Here is a 20000-nt window from a genome sequence, read left to right as displayed (position 1 = left end):
AAAATATATTTAGGATTTAAAAGAAAAAAATAAAAATTTTAATTTACAATGGTCTATTCTAAAATCTGCCCCTGCCTATAATAACATTTCCAAAAAATGTATGCTATGTTTGCAAGAAAAATTTGAAATAATTACTCATTTAAATCAGGAAAATTTATTAAATAAAAAATCTGAATTAACTTCTAAATGTAGGCACAAAAATAAATACTTCTTAAAATATTATAAAAACAAATGACCAAATTAAATTATCCCCATTCCAAAGAAATTTATTTAATAATTTCTTTTTGTAACTTAACCAAACAAATATATTAGTTTTAAAAAAATTTTATTTTTATTTTTAGTTATAATAATTTATAACTTCATGTAAAATATTTTTTTCTATAAATTAAATTTTTTTTTGAGATTTAGTAACTCTTGCTGATGATCCAGCAATATATATATATATATATATATATATATATATATATATATATATATATATATATATATATATATATATATATATATATATATATATATATATATATATATATATATATATATATATGTATATATGTGTGTGTATATATATATATATATACTACTGTGATCAAAAAGTAAGGTGAATTTTTTTATAAAATGAAAAATCTTTATTTATTCTTCCAAATCTGTATCGTCCCCCTCAAAATAACCCCCCCCCCCCCGGCCCCAATGCACTTTTGCCAACGTTTTTTCCAGTCTTCGAAGCATGCCGAAAAGTCCTCGGTAGGGATAGCCTTCAATGTGCGTGCCGATTCACGTTGGATCTCTTCAATGGACTCAAAACGATTTCCCCGGAGTGGTCTCTTGAGCTTTGGGAACAGCCAAAAGTCACACAGTGCTAAGTCAGGCGAATACGGTGGTTGTGGAGCAACATGGGTAGAGTTTTTGGCGAAAAACTCACGAAGAACCAGTGCTGTGTGCGAAGGCGCATTATCGTGGTGCAAAATCCAAGAGTTATTGGCCCATATTCCGGTCTCTTTTTGCGAATAGCTTCACGCAAATGTCGCATAACGCTTAAATAATATTCCTTGTTGACAGTTAGGCCAGTTGGAAGGAATTCGTAGTGCATGACACCACAATAATCAAAGAAAACAGTTAACATGACCTTGATTTTTGAGCGACTTTGACGTGGTTGCTTCGGTCTCGGCTCGCCTTTTTCACGGTATTCACTCGATTGGTCGGTTGTTTCAGGGTCGTATGCGTAGACCCAAGTCTCATCGCCGGTAATAATTTGTTTGTAGACGTCTTGATAGTCAGAAAGCATTGCTTCACACGTTTTAACGCGACGCTCTTTTTCAAAGAAATTGAGAAATTTCGGCACCAAATGTGATTTGAGTCTTCTGAGGCCCAAATGATCCTACAAAATCGCTTGCACCGACCCAAATGATATTCCAACCATGTCAACAAGGTCTCGAATGGTTAACCGACGATTTGCAAGCACCAATTCTTTGATTTTGTTGATGTGGCGATCATCAATCGAAGTCGATGGTCGTCCGGAGCGTTCCAAGTCATCAACACGTTCTCGGCCTTCTTTGAAGTCTTTGTACCACTTGTAAACATTTTTTTGAGACATAGTCTCTTCACCGAAGGCCTTTTGCAACATTCGATACGTTTCAGCAGCAGAAATATCATTCCGCAAACAAAATTTAATAGCACTTCTTTGCTCAACAAAATTAGACATCGTGAAAATCGCCGAATGCACTTTTGGTACTTCAGAAACAAGCGTAAACAAAAAAAAAATAATTATGAGTTTGACATGTAATTTGGCGCAAATGTTAATGACATTACTACCAACTTAAAAATAAAAAAGATTGGACGATTCGAATAAGGCCGGAAGTTTAAATTAAAAATTCACCTTTTGATCACAGTAGTATATATATATATATATATATATAATATATATATATATATATATATATATATATATAAATTAATAAAAAACACTTATCTAACTTTTTTCTTCAACTTTAAGTTTATATATATATATTCCAGGCCTTGTTAAGAAGCGTTACGCAGCTCGCATTTTGCTTGCGAAAAGGCGGTTTGCCTACGCGTTCAGCAGTTTTGCGCTACGCAAAAATTTATATCTTTTAGAATATTTAAATTTTCTTTTGATTGTCGTTTACGTGACGTTTATTCAGAAGAAATAACGTCGTAAGTAAAAGCATTTAACCGCAATTGTAAACTAATAGATTTTTTGTTAAAGAAACAGTTTGTTAAATAATTTTTTTGTTGTTGTTAAAAATTAGTTTAAAAAAATTAGATGTTTTAAGTTTTATTATAAGGAATAAAATATATAAATTTCTTTTAAATATAACATTTATTTTTAGTCATAATAGTTTAAAAAATGTACGATTTATTTTGATGTAAATATTTTATTAAGATATTTTGTTTATTGTTAATTCAATAACGTCAAGTTTTAATGACGTTCGTTTAATTTATGAAAATAAATTATGATCACGAATATGTTATCGGTAACTGATAAACAACAAAAAAAAACTCTTTCTCGTTTAAAAACATTAAAATAAGTTCACATATTAAATAAGAAAAAATTTATTAACAGTTAATAAAATAACCAAAAACCAACTGTAAAATCATAAGAAAATAAACAAACATTATTTTACGTTTCATGAAAAAAATATTTTTTTCAAAATAAAATTTAGTTCATATTTGAAAAAAATAATAAAAATGATTTTTTAAATAAGAACTTAGATTCTATTGGTAACTTTTTTTATAGTGAGAAAAAAACAAACTGTTTGTATGATTTTTAACGCGTTAATAAAATAACTTTAATTACCGTGTGGTACTTGAAAAGACGCGAGTGACGCAATATAACTTCTAACGATGCAAAATATATATGAAGAGTTGAGTTACTTAGAAATGCTTTACGCGTTTTCGCTACGCAGGGAAATCTCGTAACAAGGCCTGATATTCACACACACACACACACAAACGCATAGAGACAGGTATCAATTAAAAATTAAAATAAAATGAAAAAATGGAAATGTGATAGTTCATAATTTAAAAAAACTTTAAATTTTCTCCTTATCTTACTAATATCTTCTCCTTATCGTACTAACACTAAAAAGATCTTTAAAGTTAAGTGACAAATAAAGATTATAAAATTCGGACATATATAAGTGTAAGTATCCAATGGCCTCATATCATGACTTTAAATAAAAAAAATCGACATATAATAATGATATAGTTTTTATATTTATTTTATTATCAACCCTCGGAATTAGGAAAAATGAGGTCGGCAATAATTTGCCCACCTCAATCTTTTAAAAATCTTACCATAAAACATAGAAACGAGGTCGACAATTTTTTGCCAACCTCAAACACTTTAAGGTCAGCAGTTAGGTCGACATTACCAAATGTCGACCCTTATTCTGAGGGTTGATTAATATATTTATTATAATTACTACTAATCCTCTATACAAATAATTGTAATTTTCAGGACAGGTTTGCATGATAAATAATGTTCTCAAAAATGGTTGCTGTAATATTCACGTAAATTCAACAGTACGTTACAACTGTAATTCATGTCACACTAATAGATGTTGTGAGGTTTATGAGCATTGTGTATCTTGTTGTCTGCAACCAGTGCCTCGAAAGGTACATTTTTTCAATATGGCAGTATATAAATTATTTGCAATAACAAAAAAACATACTTTTGTTTATTTACCTATAAATATATGTTTAAATATATGTTTATACTGTATATATGTTTAAATATATGTTTTATGTATGTTTGTTTGTTCTGTATATATGTTTAAATATATGTTTAAATATATGTTTAAATATATGTTTAAATATATGTTTAAATATATGTTTAAATATATGTTTAAATATATGTTTAAATATATGTTTAAATATATGTTTAAATATATGTTTAAATATATGTTTAAACTTCTTTTTTTTTTAAAAGAAACTTAATATGTTTTATATATATAGTAGTTCTTTTTTTAAGCTCATTGTATCATACAATGGTTTTAACTTAAGTAATATGGTTTAAGTTTTGCCCAGTTTTCACTATTATTGTATTGGCTTGCTGTGACACTAATATTTAGACTATTAGTTGTTAACAATAAGTTTGTTGATAAAACTAAACACCGATTGACTAATTTTAACTATTATTCTATGAGGGCTAGCAATTGAAATTAGTCTTTTCACAGTCTCACCAATACCATCACAGGATGATTTACTGTGTTGTAATTAAGAACCATGTACATTTTACAGTGATATCTTGCTCATAGTGGCATATATTTATAAAGTGTTTGCTGTTTTATATACCATATCTACATTCATCAATAATCATTAAAGATAAAACATTGAATCATATTTGAGTGCATTAGTTTATTTGTAATAAACTACTGTTGGATACAATGTTTCTTGAATTGTTCTAGTCTTTTTATGTTGTTGTGTTCCAGGAAAAAATTTCAGAATCACATCTTTTAGACTTTTCAAGATTTGCTTCTTTTTTGTACAGGGCATCATAAACTTAAGAATAGCCTTGCACCATTTTGAAATTAATTTTTTATATAGAAGCTTTAATTTTGTGGTCTTTTAACCATCATTTTTGAGTTCTTCAAAATTAGATAGGTACAAGTTTTCATCATCATCGAACAAATATTACATAAGTTAAATATAATTGTGATACAATTTGTTTAAAAATATTAATGGCAGTAAGAAGCTAGGCACTAGCCTAGCTTCTTACTGGCTTACAGGTTACTATAGAGTTTTTTAGAAATGGAACAATAGTAGAAAAAAAAAATTAGTCATCTTATATAATTATAGATCTCTCTAACCTCAACAACAACATGAGAAAATAATTCAATTATTTACCTTATAGATAATAAATCAACAACATTGCTTTGTATAAAACAAAGGGTGCCTAACAAACCTATTTAAACATTTTAGTATTATTACAATTGAAATTAAAAATGGTTTTCCAACTGATATAGTTACCTAGATTTCCCAAAGACATTTAATAAGGTATCAGAATCATAGACTTATATGTAAGACTTGTAAGTATAAAATAAAAGGCAATCTTATAAATTGGGTTGTCTTTTTTTTTTTTTTTTTTTTTTTAAATGAAGAAAGATAGGTGAAGTTGTATGAGAATGGCATAAGATTGATAGTGTTGTACCACATGATTTGGTAATAGGTCCTCTTATTTTTCTGTTATTAACAATGATCTTCTCAAATACGTCTTCTCGATCACAAAGCTATATGCAGATGGTACTAAAATCACAATAAAGATTATATAAATAAAGAAATTGATCTAATTATTTTGCAAAATTGAACAGTCAAATATATGGTTAATGGCTTTTAACAATTATAAATGCAGTGTTATGCGCATTGGAAGAAATAATATTAATTACAACAACAACATAAAATATGTCAATCAAAATTTTATTCTAAAAACAACAACAAAAGAACAAGACTTAGGCGTAATAGTGTCATCCAATATAGAGTAGATATATAATATAGAGTAGATATATAATATAGAGTAGATATATAATATAGAGTAGATATATAATATAGAGTAGATATATAATATAGAGTAAATATATAATATAGAGTAGATATATAATATAGAGTACAGTTTAAACAGCTATTAGTAAAGCACAAAGAATCAAAGGCATAATCAAAAACTGAAATGGTAAAGCAGTTTCAAAACTCTGAAATAGTCAAGTAGTTATACACATTTCTGGTTTTAAACATATTCTAGTTGTGGTCATTTCTGACCACAACTAGAATATGTAGTACTCCAGTATGGAGTCCTATGAGTAAAAATAATATTGATCTAAAAAGTTTAACAGCAAGCAACAAAACTGGCTGAACTACCTGAACTAAAATATTTAATTAATGCTAAGAGATTGATAAAGTTTCTCAAAACATTTGAAAAGAATAAGAAATGATCTTATTGAATTTTTCAAAAAACAACAATTGGATTTGATAATATACTGTGGTATAATGAACATCAGAAAGCTTCTTTCTTAAGTCTAAAAGGTCATTTCCTAAAATTTGAAAAAGAATTTGCAGAAACAACTGAGACAATTTTTTCTATAATCTGCAAAGACAGCTAATTCTCTTAAAGTTTGACTGTGTAACCATTTGATGATGAATGTTAAAGTATAAATTTTAAAATACTGCAATAATAGTCATTACAGCAATTTGTATTACCTATTATAGTTATCTCCTAATATTTTTGTTTTTGGTATCAAAAAAATTGTTAACTTGTAAAAAAATTATGTCATTTTGAAATTTAGTTTTTGTATATAAGTTTTGCTTTTGTATGGCATTTTTCAGCATTTTTAAATTAATTTTTTATATTTTATGTAAATATATAATATAAATATTTTTGACATTTTATTTAAAGCTTAATCAATATTTTGTTAAAAGCTTTCAATATTTGGCTTAAATATTTTCCACATTTTGTTTTATATATTTTTATATTTAATTTTAAATATTTTTTATATTTTATTAAATATGTTCTAAATTTAAAATTCTATTTGTTTTGAAAAACTAATAAATAAAAATAAAAAATCTTGTGTCTTTATCAACGTATCAAAATGTTGATAAAATATCTTTAAAAACAAAATTAGTTGTGGGAATAGCCACTTTTTTTTGCAGATTGATAAAATAACTCTACAGGTTCTAAACAACACAAATTGGTTTAGCTCAGTAATAGCAACTCAATTTAAAATAATTTTAATTTATCTTGAACACAACTAACTTTTATAGTTTTTTGTCGTTTCACTCTTGTTCTCTGATTTAGTTTTTCACTCTTGTTCTCTGATTTAGTTTTTTTGCGTATTTTTATAAAACATTTTATTTGAGCCCAATTCTACTCAAGTAAAAATCACAGCACTGCTTGTAGCCAGGTAAAGAAAAATTCATCTGGAGCTAGACACTGAAAAATCTATGGCCAAATATAGAAAAATCTGTCTATGGTCTAATACAGAAAAATCTGCCTGTGGCCAGGTACAAAAAAATCTGCATGTGGCCAGGTACAAAAAAATCTGCATATGGCCAGTAACAGTGTACATTAAATAAACATTAATGGAAAAAAAACTCTCAAAATAAATACTTTGTTTTTTGTTTTACATAAATTTCTATGCATTGATGCTATATCTTATGTATAATTCTATATTTTTAGAGAAGGCTTATAGAAAAAATACTAGTACATGCACATATGGCACGAAATCCATTATTAAGAGAAGTAAAGGATACTTTTGAGTTATGTTTGCATAAATGTCGCACATCATCAGCAGTAAGTTTTTTTATGCTAAAATTTCAAAACCTAATTTTTGTTAGATATTATAAATTTGTTTAAAGTTATTTTATTTTATAAAATGCACACTAAATTCGTGTAAAAGTTACATGTTTAAATTAATATAATTACATTAGTTTATTTTTATTATTATTTTTGCTAATGCGTACTAAAACTTCAATATTTTACATTAATTTTAGAGTGTTTATCAAGAAAATAAGTACAGAGATAGCTCATTTAAGTATTGTTTTGGTAGTGACAGCCCAGACTTAGTGTAAAGAGAAATTATGGAAACGTTTTCTTTCAATTTAAGTTTATGATCGATAAAGGTGAATAAAGTTTTACTTGTGTTTGATTTTGAATTTGTTACACTTTGAGTTAAACTTTATGTTTAACCTAAGTTTTTTTTTTTCTTTTTAATAATAAAAGTTATTGTATGTATTTATTACTATATCATAAATTTCTTATGATAATTTTTAAAATTCCAATTACATGATGTTCTTCATAATATTATCTTGCATAAAATGCATGAAAATATAGATATAGTATTGAGCTGTTAAAATTCTATTATACTATATTACAATAAAATTTACAGTTCAATTACTCTACTATGGTATATCTTATACTGGCATGCTTAAAATGTCACTGATAGGGTTTTCAATCTCATGTTATATTTTAATCTTGGGATTTTAGGATTACATTTATCTAGTCCCAGTATCCTGAAATTAAAAATAGGAATTTTTAAATTTCTGTTCTTGAAAGATATTAACATGCTATTTTAGTAAAACTTTAAGAAAATAACATAACATTTATTAAATTGAAATTTATTGGTTTTAAATTACTTAATTATTAAGTTATACGGAGTTCATTGTTTTTATTGATGCGCTTATATGTTTTTATAGATATGCATATATGTTTTTATAGACAGGCGTATACATGTGTAATTATTTTGATTATCTTTGAAAATATGTTTTGAGAATACAGAGTGCATCTAAAGTTTTGTTGTCAGGGGTCAGTTTTAAAAGTCAGGTGCAGAAAAAGCTCAAATGGCACACTGATAGTTAGACACTGATAGGTTTTTTAGTCATTAAGAATCATAAACTTTTTGCAATGTTCATCCATTTTCTATAAGATGTTTATGTTCTGTTTGAATGTGTTAGTAGTGCTCTAACATTTTGCTTAGGGGATTCCTTTTATTTATCTAAAGGGATACTGGAAATTAAGGTTAACAGACCCTTCACCTTAATTTCCAGTCTCCCTTAAGATAAATATTTTTCCTAATGTATATTCAAAATCCCCTGCGTAAAATGTTAAAGTACTGCTTACAAAAGTAATTTCTTTTAACTATTTCAAGTCAGGTTCAGAATTTTTTAGTATAGCAAGAAATCAATGTAAAAAGATGCTGTCCAATATTATCAGTTTACTAAATCTCATATTTTATCTCAGAAGTTAGATTCTAGAGATTTTTGGAATATATCCAATAGTGTCATTAACAAATGTAAGTCTAATATTTTATCTCTTACTAGACATGGGTTTGATCTTATTATGTCTCCCAAGAATAAGGCAGAACTAATTACTGGTCTTATTCATAAGGTTGCTTTTTATGGTATGTTGACAAAGTTTTTGAGCTTGTTAAATCATTCTTTTCTAAATGCAGTATCAAAGTTATCCTCGAAATCCAACATTCTTCTTCATACCTAATTAATTCTGGGTTACCACATAGTTCTATTTATGGCCTTGTATTGTTTTTTATCTTTCTTATATTACTTACAATCTTTCATATAAAGTGTCTCTATTTGCTAACAACACAACTATATACTTCTGTCATGACAAAAATTCATTATTATTTGATTTCTTAACAGATAAGGCAGCTGATCTTGAATCTGCAAAAATATCTTAATTCTCCTAAAAGTTACTCTCTAAAAATCTTGTTTTTTTCCCATTCTGTATCCTGTTTTGAATATATTACTACAATAATGGCTAGTTGCACACCACATGCAAAGCATAATTGTTGATTTACTGTTAATAACTACTTAACTTTTTTTAATAATACTTGCTCTGTCAAACATTATGTTAGTAATTGTTAGTAATTAATATTTTTTGTTTTAATAGCTTTAGTATAGCTTTTGTTTTAATAGCTCAATACTTGTTTCTCTGTGCAGCGGCTTTGTTTGTCAGAGTTCGTGTTTCAGAGTTAATGAGTTAAGAGAGTGTTGTAACCACAATTGAAGTAGCCTCCTCGACTGTAGTGGCCTTCTTGGGAAGGTAATTTTACACACACACACAAAAAAAATACACTTACATGCAGGTTTTGATGCTGTTATAATAATTAAACTTTCAGAACTGATAATTTTGTACATCTAAATATTCATTTAGCAATGATTATCTTTCTTTATCAAAAGATAAAAAAGTACCTACTTGCCCATCCATTGATCTAAATCGGAATAGATGCTAGGAGTATACATACATTAAATGAAGATTTTAGTTTAGGCAAGCAGTCTTGTTAATTAAAAAATCTTTTCAGGAAGTTAAAATCTTTTTTAATATTTAGTAAATTGGTTATTAATTTAAAATTTATAATTTATATAGTCATAAAATAAATTTTATATTATGATTATATTTAAATTATATTATATAAATTATATTATTAAAAATTACAATTTATTCTTGTTTCATTTACTTAACTTTTAATAATATATTATTAAGTTTTAGTTTAATTTTGACACTTATTAATAATATATTAATAATAATATTTTTTAAAAAGTGTCAAAATTAAAAATTAGTTTTATAATTAAAATTATATTACAATTCTTCTACACCTAATTCAGGGTGTTTTTTTTTGTCTGCTTTTGCAATTTTTCAATTTTATTTGGATTGTTATTGTTGCTGTTTTTTTTTTAATTGTTATTGTATAATATTTATTGTTAATATTTTTTTAATTGTTTTTGTTTTAAATGTTATTGTTGCTGTTTTTTTTCTAAAAAAAATGTCATTAGACACTAAAAAGTGTAAAGTATTAGTTGTTTTTTGCTTTATTTTTATCCATATTTTGTGCTGTCAGAAAAATATATTTATATTATTGTTTAGGTTACCAATGAATGCTGAAAGTTGAAGAATAAAGAAATAAAAAAATGAATATTCTCTACAACCAACCTTGTAGTTTGAAAAAATAATAATTGATTGAAGATTATCTTTACCTTGAAAAAAATAGTTTTTGAAAACAAAAGATTGATTCATCAACTTTAATTCTAAAATATGAATTTGTGGTGCAGTAAGATGAATTGGAATATCCAAAACTCTAAGCATATGACTTTTAGGTGAATTATTCTAAACTTTATAAAAACATTTTGAAGCAAAGTTGTTCACGTTTTTGATGTGAATTTTTTTATTAGCTAGAGTAATTTAAGTATTTTATAAATTATGTGTAGTATAGTAGAAATGAATTTTTTTGTTTTGTTTGTAAAAATTTAAATAATTAAAATTTGTTATCTTTTAATTATATGTTTATAAAAATAGCAGTTAAATTATGTTACAATGTTACTAGAAAAAAATAATTTTTATTTTTCTATATTGTTTAATGTGTTTCAAAGTATTTTATATATTTTATATATGTAAACTTATATAAATAGTACATAAATATGAATTATTAGTTTTAGTGTTTTAATTATAGCTCACCTCACTTTACAACATAATGACACTTATGTTGATAAACATGTTGAGAATTTTGAGATATATTAAGGGAATGATTATTATGATATATATATATATATATATGTGTGTGTGTGTGTGTATATATATATATATATGTGTGTATATATATATATATATATATATATATATATATATATATATATATATATATATATATATATATATATATACATTTACACACACACATACATATACAACTTGGACATGTGTTGTTGCACGTTTTAAGTTATCGTGTTAAAAAAATGCGCTGCTTAAAAAATGTAAATTTGTAAAATTAAGCTAAAATTGAAAATAAAATAAACTAAAAACTGGAAAGAGAAATGTAATATTTTAAAAAAATACAAAACTGAACTAAAATAATGAAAATCATAATGAATTATAAAACGAATTAAAAAAAAAGCATAAAATTATTATATGTTATTATTTTAATTTAAAAGTGTTTCACTACAAAGAGTTTAGAAAAAATTAAAGTTTTTTAATCCAAGCGTAATTACTTCGAAACTTACTTATTTAAAATTTTAAACTTTGATATTTCCTAATGTCTAACAAGCAAATAAAACATAAAAAAATTATCCATAAGTAGGATTTGAACCTCATCTGATGCAGATGTATGACACAATCAGTCAACCTAAGCACTAAATTAACATTAGAGGATTTTAAATTAACATTAGGAGATTAGGGGAAATTTTTTTTTTTTTTTTAATTTGTATTTTCACCTCCCCAAGGCCATAAAAGCTACTTTAATCGAGGAGGCTACTGCAATTGTGGTTACAACCTACTCCCAACTTTGCAACTCCAAAACACGAACTTTGACGAACAAGGCCACTGAGAAACAAGTTGAGCCTGATACTACCAGGGACATAATTAGTATCAATCTCATAACTTCTCGATTATGAGGCGAGAGCTCTACCACTTCACCACTACTGCATAATAGCTTTAAACTCCGAAACATGAACCTCGGTGAACAAGGCTGCTGCGCAGAGAAACAAGTTGAGCGCGTTACTACCAGGGGAGTGGTGGTATTCCAACTCGGAACCTCTCGCTTATGAAGCTACCGCTTTACCACTATACCACATACCGCAACTATTAATTGAAACACTTTTAAATTAAATTAAGTTTGAACTCCTAATTGAGACTTTTGTAAATTTAAAAAATATATATATAGTTTTATGTTTTTATTTTCTCAGGTTTATCCTTAATTTATTTTATCATTTGTTAAGTTTTTTTTTTTTTTCAGTTTTTAAATTTCTCTTTAAATTAGTTTGCTTTTTTCAGCATATATTTGAAACACAAACTATTAATATATGCAAAAAACTGCGGCTAAGTTGTTAAAAAAAAAATTGTATGCGTGGTCATATAAGGAATGCAACCGCAAATGTCTCCTGAGAAGAATATATATACATATTTATATGTATATATAAATATGTATATATATATTTATATATATATAAATATATATATATATATATATATATATATATATATATATATATACATATATATATATACATATATATATACATATATGTATGTATATATATATATATGTATATATATATATATATATATATATATATATGTATATATATATACATATATATATGCATATATATATATATACATATATATATATATATATATATATATATATATATATATATATATATATATATATATATATATATATATATATATACACACATACATATATATATATATATTATATATATATATATATATATATATATATACATATATATATATATATATATATGTATATATATATATATATATATATATATATATATATATATATATATATATATATATATATATATATAATGCCAACTGGACCAAGATCCACCATGGACCCCCTCAGATTTTGATGAAACTTAGTAGGTTTATTAATATCAATGAGAAAAGCAATTCCTGAAAATTTCAGCATAAAATCTTTACTTTGTGTTATATATTCTAATACAAAGTATGTATGAATTTAAAAGTATTTCACAATAAGTACTAGAAATAAGTTTTTAATTAAGCTTGAAATAAACTCAGTTTTTAAATAGCCCTAGCTCCTACCTGCCCCCTCCCCCCCTATCCCAAGCATTTACTTTTTAACATGCACATTTTTGCCTAGAACTTAGAAAGAAATATGTCTGATGTATGAAGTGTCTATATACACAAACAAAGAATTCAACATACACATTTAAAAGCTGTGGCATTAAAAACAAGCAAATTATTGAGTTTTCTTTTTATATCTTTATATCTTTTTATATCTTTTTTTTTTATTTACAAATTTTATTAATCCCTAATATTTATTGTGCCAAAACTTATGGAAACCTTAGTTTCAAAACTTGTTTTTAAATAAATCTTTTTAGGTATTAATAAAAAGTAAATGGCAAGTGCATTGCTAGATCTAACTCAATGTTCCATTGGAAAAGCATTAAATTATAGTTGTCATGAAGTAAAATTTACCAAAATCAAAAAAATAAAGGTTTTGAGGAATTAACAAAAAAAGATCAAGAACTTGTACACTTGCGGAGTAAAGTCAATCATATTCAAACTATTTGTAATCACCATGAAAGGTCTACTTGGATAGCTTTGAAACTTCGTATGATGGAAGCTTTTGTTGCGATCCATTCAACAAACACAAAGTTAAATTAAAAAGTATTTAAAAAAAAATTTGACATATATAAATTATTATTTAATTAATTTTTTAAAAGATAATGGCTTCTTTAATGTTTTATCATTGTGTTACCATTTAGAATCTATCAGAGTAATCAGTTTGGATGTTGCAAAGGAGTTTGATTTAATACCTGGTCATAAGCTTTGTACAGAATGTCGAAAAATGCTGTATTTAAGAAATAACAAAGAAGATTATGGAAGTGATTCATGTCAACATAAAGATAATGATTTTAATGAGATTAACATTTTAAAAGAAAACTTTGATTCAAGCATTAATAGCCTTGGTTGTTCACCTAACTGACCCTGTCTTTATGATCTACTAAACTAGTAGCTCATAAAGACAGGGTCAACTATGCAAAAAGAAAAATGAACAAAATCCATACTGCAACCCAAAAGAAAATAGCAACTGTTTTAGGAGTTTCTCCAGATTTACTTAAGGATGAACCAAAAACAAAAGAGCTGTGTTGCAAAAGTAAACAAGACTTGGATTCATTAATGGAATTAGTTAAAGCAAAATTTGATGTTTCTTCGAAATCAGAAAAACTTAAATTACTGACTTTGGTTCCTGAGAGTTGGAGTATTAATTATGCACAAAACTATTTTTCTGCTTCCCTTAGAATGATAAAAGCTGCAAGGAATTTGAAACAAATGTGTGGCATAATGGCAGAACCATCTAAAAAAGAAGGAAGATCTATTAGTGATAAAGTAAAAAATCAAGTTCATGAATTTTACCAATCAGATGAATACTCTCGAATGTGTCCAGGTATTGAACAGTATGTCTCAATCCAAGTTAATGGTAAAATTTCAGTTGACGTCAAGATTGGGTTTTTAAAGTTTTGTGAACTTAGACCTAAGTGGTGTATTCCTATTGGAGGTGCTTCAGGTCTCCATTCAGTATGTGTTTGAGTACCACCAAAATGCAAAACTTTTAGCATTAAAAATACCAGATATTTTAGCCTATAAAGACCTCTTGACATTAGTTGCATGTGACTTAACAAATCGAGATTGCATGCTGCACAGTTGCGATAACTGCCCAGATACCAACACACTTAAAGAGTATCTTACTGCTTTATTTGATAAGTACAGCTTGGAAGAAATCACCTTTAATCAGTGGCAAAAAGCCAACAAAAAACATGATATAGTTACACTTACTCTTCCAGTGGATGATTTTATTGAAAAAGCTTGTCAACAAATAGACCAATTAAGAGATCATCATTATATAGCCAAAAATCAAGCAACATATTTGCAGCATCTAAAAATAACATTACCAAGTAATCATATTTTAGTATTACTAGACTTTGCTGAAAATTACAATTTTTTAATTCAAGATGCAATACAAGGTTTCCATTGGAACAACAGTCAAGCAACATTGCATCCTTTTGTTATTTACTATATGGAAGAAAATATGATAAAATGTAAAAGTGTTTGTATTATTTCAGATCATTTGCAACACAATACAAACTCAGTTCATTGTTTCATTTATGAAGTAATAAAACATTTAAAAGAGTTGATGCCTTACTTTAACCACTGCATTTATTTTAGTGATGGTGCAGGTTCACAATATAAAAATTATAAAAACATATCTAATTCATGTCACCATGAACTAGATCATAAAGTATCTGCAGAATGGCATTTTTTTGCCACATCACATGGAAAGAGTGCTTGTGATGGCATTGGGGGCTCTGTCAAAAGACTTGTAGCTAGGGCCAGTTTACAATCACTAACAGATCCTATCAATTCACCTGAAAAAATGTATGATTGGTGTAAACAAAATATTAAAGGGATATATTTTCAATACATTTCAAATGATGCAATTGTATTACATTGCATAAAGTTTAAATTAGAAGAACGTTATGCTGCTTGTTCAACAATTCCAGGAACAAGAAGCCACCATTGTTTTATACCACAATCATTAACTACTTTACAGATGAGACGGTTGTCATTTGATAATATGTATACTAATGTAAATGTTTCTAAAATGCATCATATGGTTCCACTTTCTTCTCTTTTACCAGGAACTAATATAGCATGTGTTTATGATGCAAAATGGTTTTTAGGCAATATTGTGGAAATATCTGAAGAAAATCAAGATGTTCTTATCAAGTTCATGAAGCAGTCTATTTTGTTAAACACTTTTACTTGGCCACATAAAGAAGATATTTGCTGGGTTCCAATAACGCACATTTTATGCAAAATTTCATCTTTAAAAGTTCAATCAACAACTGGTAGATGCTATGAACTATCAGCTCAAGAAAAAACTGAAATATTACATTTGTACAATAGCATAAGTAACATAATTAAATAACAATTTAGCAAAATTATTATAAATTAGATTTATTTGTTTTAAACATAGTTTTTTAGCAAAAATTTATTTGAAAGATGCAATGTTTAAACAGCTTTTTAGCAAAAATTTATTTGAAAGATGCAATGTTTATTGATTGTTTATTAGATAATATTTTTTATTACATAATCAACTTGTGCATTGTGTTGACAAATCAAATAACTTATATAAGTTATTATATTAACTTGGTATAAGTTGTCATCTAAATTTGAACATGATAATGAAATAAGTCAAATTAATGGGGAGGGGTAGAGTAGTGAGTGTACTGGAAAAGTATTACAAAATTTATGGCCAGGTATTAAGGTCAATAATTTGCTTGTTTTTTATGTCACAGCTTTTAAATGTGTATGTTGAATTCTTTGTTTGTGTATATAGACACTTCATACATCAGACATATTTCTTTATAAGTTCTAGGCAAAAATGTGCATGTTAAAAAGTAAATGCTTGGGATAGGGGGGGAGGGGGCAGGTAGGAGCTAGGGCTATTTAAAAACTGAGTTTAATTTAAGCTTAATTAAAAACTTATTTCTAGTACTTATTGTGAAATACTTTTAAATTCATACATACTTTGTATTAGAATATATAACACAAAGTAAAGTACAACAATAACTTTGTTTTTATTGTTTGTAACTTCCCCATGAGTACCCACTATTTTTTTTTCTGAAATCACTGAAATAAAGTCTATTAAATTAGAAGAAAAAAAAAAAATTATTAAAACCAGTGTTGGTCGTTGGTTACCGGTGGTTTGAAGTGGAGGCACATTTTCCTAAGATTTAGTTGCAGCCATTTTTAGAAGTCTATAATTTTTTACTGATTTGTATCTTATCAGTAAATTTTAAAAAATTTGGAAGCTTACCATATATAGAAATTAAAAAAGTATGTCTTTTCACTTCTTAAATTACAGATTTTGTATATTGACTCATCAAAAATCAACTTTTTATATTTGCAAACAATTTTTTAGCTTTTTTAGGTAGCCATTATGGAAAAAATGTGACATTTGAGAATTCAATGTCAAAGTTTTATTAAAGTAAGTCAAGAGTTGTATACAATAAAAAAAACTAGAAGGTTTTCTGAAATTTTGTTTTTAAAATATAGAGCATCAAAGTATGAACAAGACATGTTTTTGCTACTGAAGTTTTTATTTTTGGAAAAATCAGAAATTTCAAACGACTGTACCTTATGAACCACAAAAGATTTTATGCTGAAATTTTCAGGAATTGCTTTTCTCATTGATATTAATAAACCTACTAAATTTCATCAAAATCTGAGGGGGTCTATGTTGAAATCCTAAAATTTTGGTCCATTTGGCATGGAATGACCCATATATATAATTTTAAAATCATCAATAAATACGAATTTCTCTCGATACTAAGTTTATTTTTTAAAAGAAATTTTCACTGGATTGTTGTGACCAGCGTCTTCAGCTTAAAAGTTTTTTGTTTGCTTTTGTTTATATTTTGTTTTTAAAACTGCAGTTCTATTTTATGTCAAACGGATAGTTTCATATTTTTTTGACATAAGTGCGCCAAAAATGGTGACATATATTATCCCTCATATATAAATATATATATATATATATATGTATATACATATATATATATATATATATATATATATATATATATATACATAAAAAAATTTTGTACTGACCTCACGCTGACCTAAAACTGTTTTAAGGTTGGCATCAGGTCAACACAAAAATTAGAAACAGGATTCAATAAATAGACAAACATACAAACATTTAGCAAAAAATTGGCATTAAGTGTGTGCGTATGTGGCAAAAAATATTTTGTTTTCAAATTTTTTTTTTTTTCTTTCGAAAATATGCATGTAGTAAAATATGTATGTTAGTATTTTAAAAATTAAAATCTGAAATTCTATATGTGTATATGAACTTCTTTATTTTGTTTTATTGCTATTTTTAAATTTGATTTTTATGTAATTATTAGAATTATTTGAAAATATGGCAACAAGGGAGGAAATAAATTCTTCATGGGAAAAAAACTGGGTTAACAACAAAACTTTATGGCATTTAGATTTTGTTAATCCTTTTCTGCAAAAATATTTTCACATGTTGTCAATTGAAGTCGGAAAGCGCATTATTGTTCCATTATGTGGAAAAACCATGGATTTGATATGGCTCTATCAACAAGGTCTTGTTGTTGTTGGTGTAGAATTTGCTTCAATTCCATGTACTCGATTTTTTGAAGATAATCTCCTTAGCTACACTATTGAAAATCATGGGAGTTATAATGTGTATAAACACGATGAGCGTCTTATTATATATCAAGGAGATTTGTTTGAATTCAATGCACAAAAACTTGGTGGTTGTTTTGATTTTTGGTGGGATAGAGGGGGTCTTGTAGCTATGGTTGTTGAAGAGCAGCAAAAGTATGTGGACCATTTGAAGTCGCTCATGCATCAATCTAAATTCTCTGCTTTAATGGAAACATATGAGTATGATTCTTCTCTAAGATCAGGTGCACCCCCTCAGTCTATAAATAAGAAACAATTGCAAGATTTGTTTACAGATTCTGTTAAGTTAGAAGAGTTAGATAGAGTTTCTGAAGACAATCTTCCTGAAAATTACACTGCTAAACTTGGGTGTTCTTCAACACTTGTATGCTATTTGATAACTTTAAACTAAAATGTTTTAGCATAAATAATTTCTTTCTATTGTTAAATAAAATTTATTTTTAATCTTTAAAGAAAAATATCTTAATTCTTCTCAAGAACTTCTACTTTTGTATGTAGGTATATTATAGGTGTATATGGATTTGTGTATGTCTGTATATATATATATATATGTGTGTGTGTGTGTGTGTGTGTGTGTGTGTGTGTGTGTGTGTGTATGTGTGTGTGTATAAATAAATAAATATATATATATATATATATATATATATATATATATATATATATATATATATATATATATATATATATATATATATATATACAGTGGCGAGCAAAATAATAGGTGCGAACCAAAAAATTAACAAATACGAGAATATCTTTGAAACAAATAAAATAAAAATTTGAATTTTTATTAGAACTTTTATTTTATTACATAAATAAACAGAAATTAATAAAAACTAAGTTATTAAATATATATAATATATTTTAATTTAAAAAAATAAATTCCACACCAAGCAAAATAATAGGTGTAAAATAAAAAATGAAGATGGAAGTCAATAGGGTTGCAAATTATTAATATTTTGTTGCATACCCTTTATTTTTTAATACTTCTATGCATCTTGACGGCATTGAATCCACTAGTTTTTTGCAAACTTCTTCAGGAATGCTGTACCAAGCCTCTTGGAGCATCATCCACAGTTAATTTCTATTTTTTGGATTTTTGTCCAGAAATTTTAAGTTTTAACTGCCTCCATAAATTTTCAATAGGAATTAGATCCGGTGACTGAGGTGGCCATTCTAAAACTTTTACATTATTGGTCGTAAACCACTCTTTCGCAGCTTTGGATGTATGTTTTGGGTCGCAGTCCTGTTGGAAATGCCAAATTATCGGCATATTTTCTTCGGCAAATGGCAACATGACATTATTTAGTATGTCTATGTATGTATATTGGGTCATAATATCTTTGATCCAAAAAAGTGGCCCCACACCGTACCAGGAAAAGCAACCCCACACCATTATATTTCCTCTGCCGTGTTTCACTGTTTTCGCAGTGAAGCGAGGTGAAAGTTCTTGCTTTGATGGTCTTCTTACATACTGTTTTCCATCAGAATTAAATAAATTAATCTTAGTTTCATCACTCTACAAAATATTACACCATTTTTTGTTCATATCTGGTCCCCGCCAAGCAACATGATTTTTTGCAAAAATTTTTCTTTTCATAATGTTCTTTCTACCAAGTAATGGTACTTTCCTCGGAGTTCGAGCTGGCAACTTACTTTCTAAAAGCCTTCTTCTAACTGTCCAAACACTAATATTTTCATTAAT

At 26.6% G+C, this 20000-nt stretch overlaps 3 protein-coding genes across 3 annotated transcripts in view; 2 read left to right on the top strand and 1 right to left on the bottom strand.

Annotated features, from left to right (window-relative positions):
- LOC101235524 (SREBP regulating gene protein) overlaps positions 1-10952 on the top strand; it is a 39174-nt gene extending 28222 nt beyond the window's left edge. Inside the window, exons 3-6 of the mRNA XM_065807922.1 lie at positions 3482-3639; positions 7190-7303; positions 7504-7632; positions 10391-10952. Coding sequence (XP_065663994.1) covers positions 3482-3639; positions 7190-7303; positions 7504-7581 — 350 coding nt within the window. The 3' untranslated portion in view covers positions 7582-7632; positions 10391-10952. The remainder of the gene's footprint in view (positions 1-3481; positions 3640-7189; positions 7304-7503; positions 7633-10390) is intronic.
- A 7030-nt stretch (positions 10953-17982) lies between these two features.
- On the top strand, positions 17983-18739 carry LOC101234527 (thiopurine S-methyltransferase). The gene has a single exon (XM_065807921.1). The coding sequence runs from the start codon at positions 18003-18005 to the stop codon at positions 18684-18686; it is 684 nt and encodes a 227-aa protein (XP_065663993.1). The 5' UTR covers positions 17983-18002; the 3' UTR covers positions 18687-18739.
- A 1075-nt stretch (positions 18740-19814) lies between these two features.
- Positions 19815-20000, bottom strand: part of LOC136086320 (uncharacterized) — a 438-nt gene continuing 252 nt past the window's right edge. Inside the window, exon 1 of the mRNA XM_065808614.1 lies at positions 19815-20000. This exon is cut by the window's right edge and continues 252 nt beyond it. Within this exon, the coding sequence (XP_065664686.1) occupies positions 19815-20000 (186 nt within the window).

The sequence above is a fragment of the Hydra vulgaris genome, chromosome 10, assembly GCF_038396675.1.
Source record: "Hydra vulgaris chromosome 10, alternate assembly HydraT2T_AEP".
Classification (NCBI taxonomy): Eukaryota; Metazoa; Cnidaria; class Hydrozoa; order Anthoathecata; family Hydridae; genus Hydra; species Hydra vulgaris.
Note: the sequence above shows the minus strand (reverse complement) of the source record. Positions and strands in the feature narration are given on the sequence as shown.

Excerpts from the sequence above, each read along its gene's own strand:
- LOC101234527 (XM_065807921.1), top strand. The coding sequence starts at position 18,003 with ATGGCAACAAGGGAGGAAATAAATTCTTCATGGGAAAAAAACTGGGTT.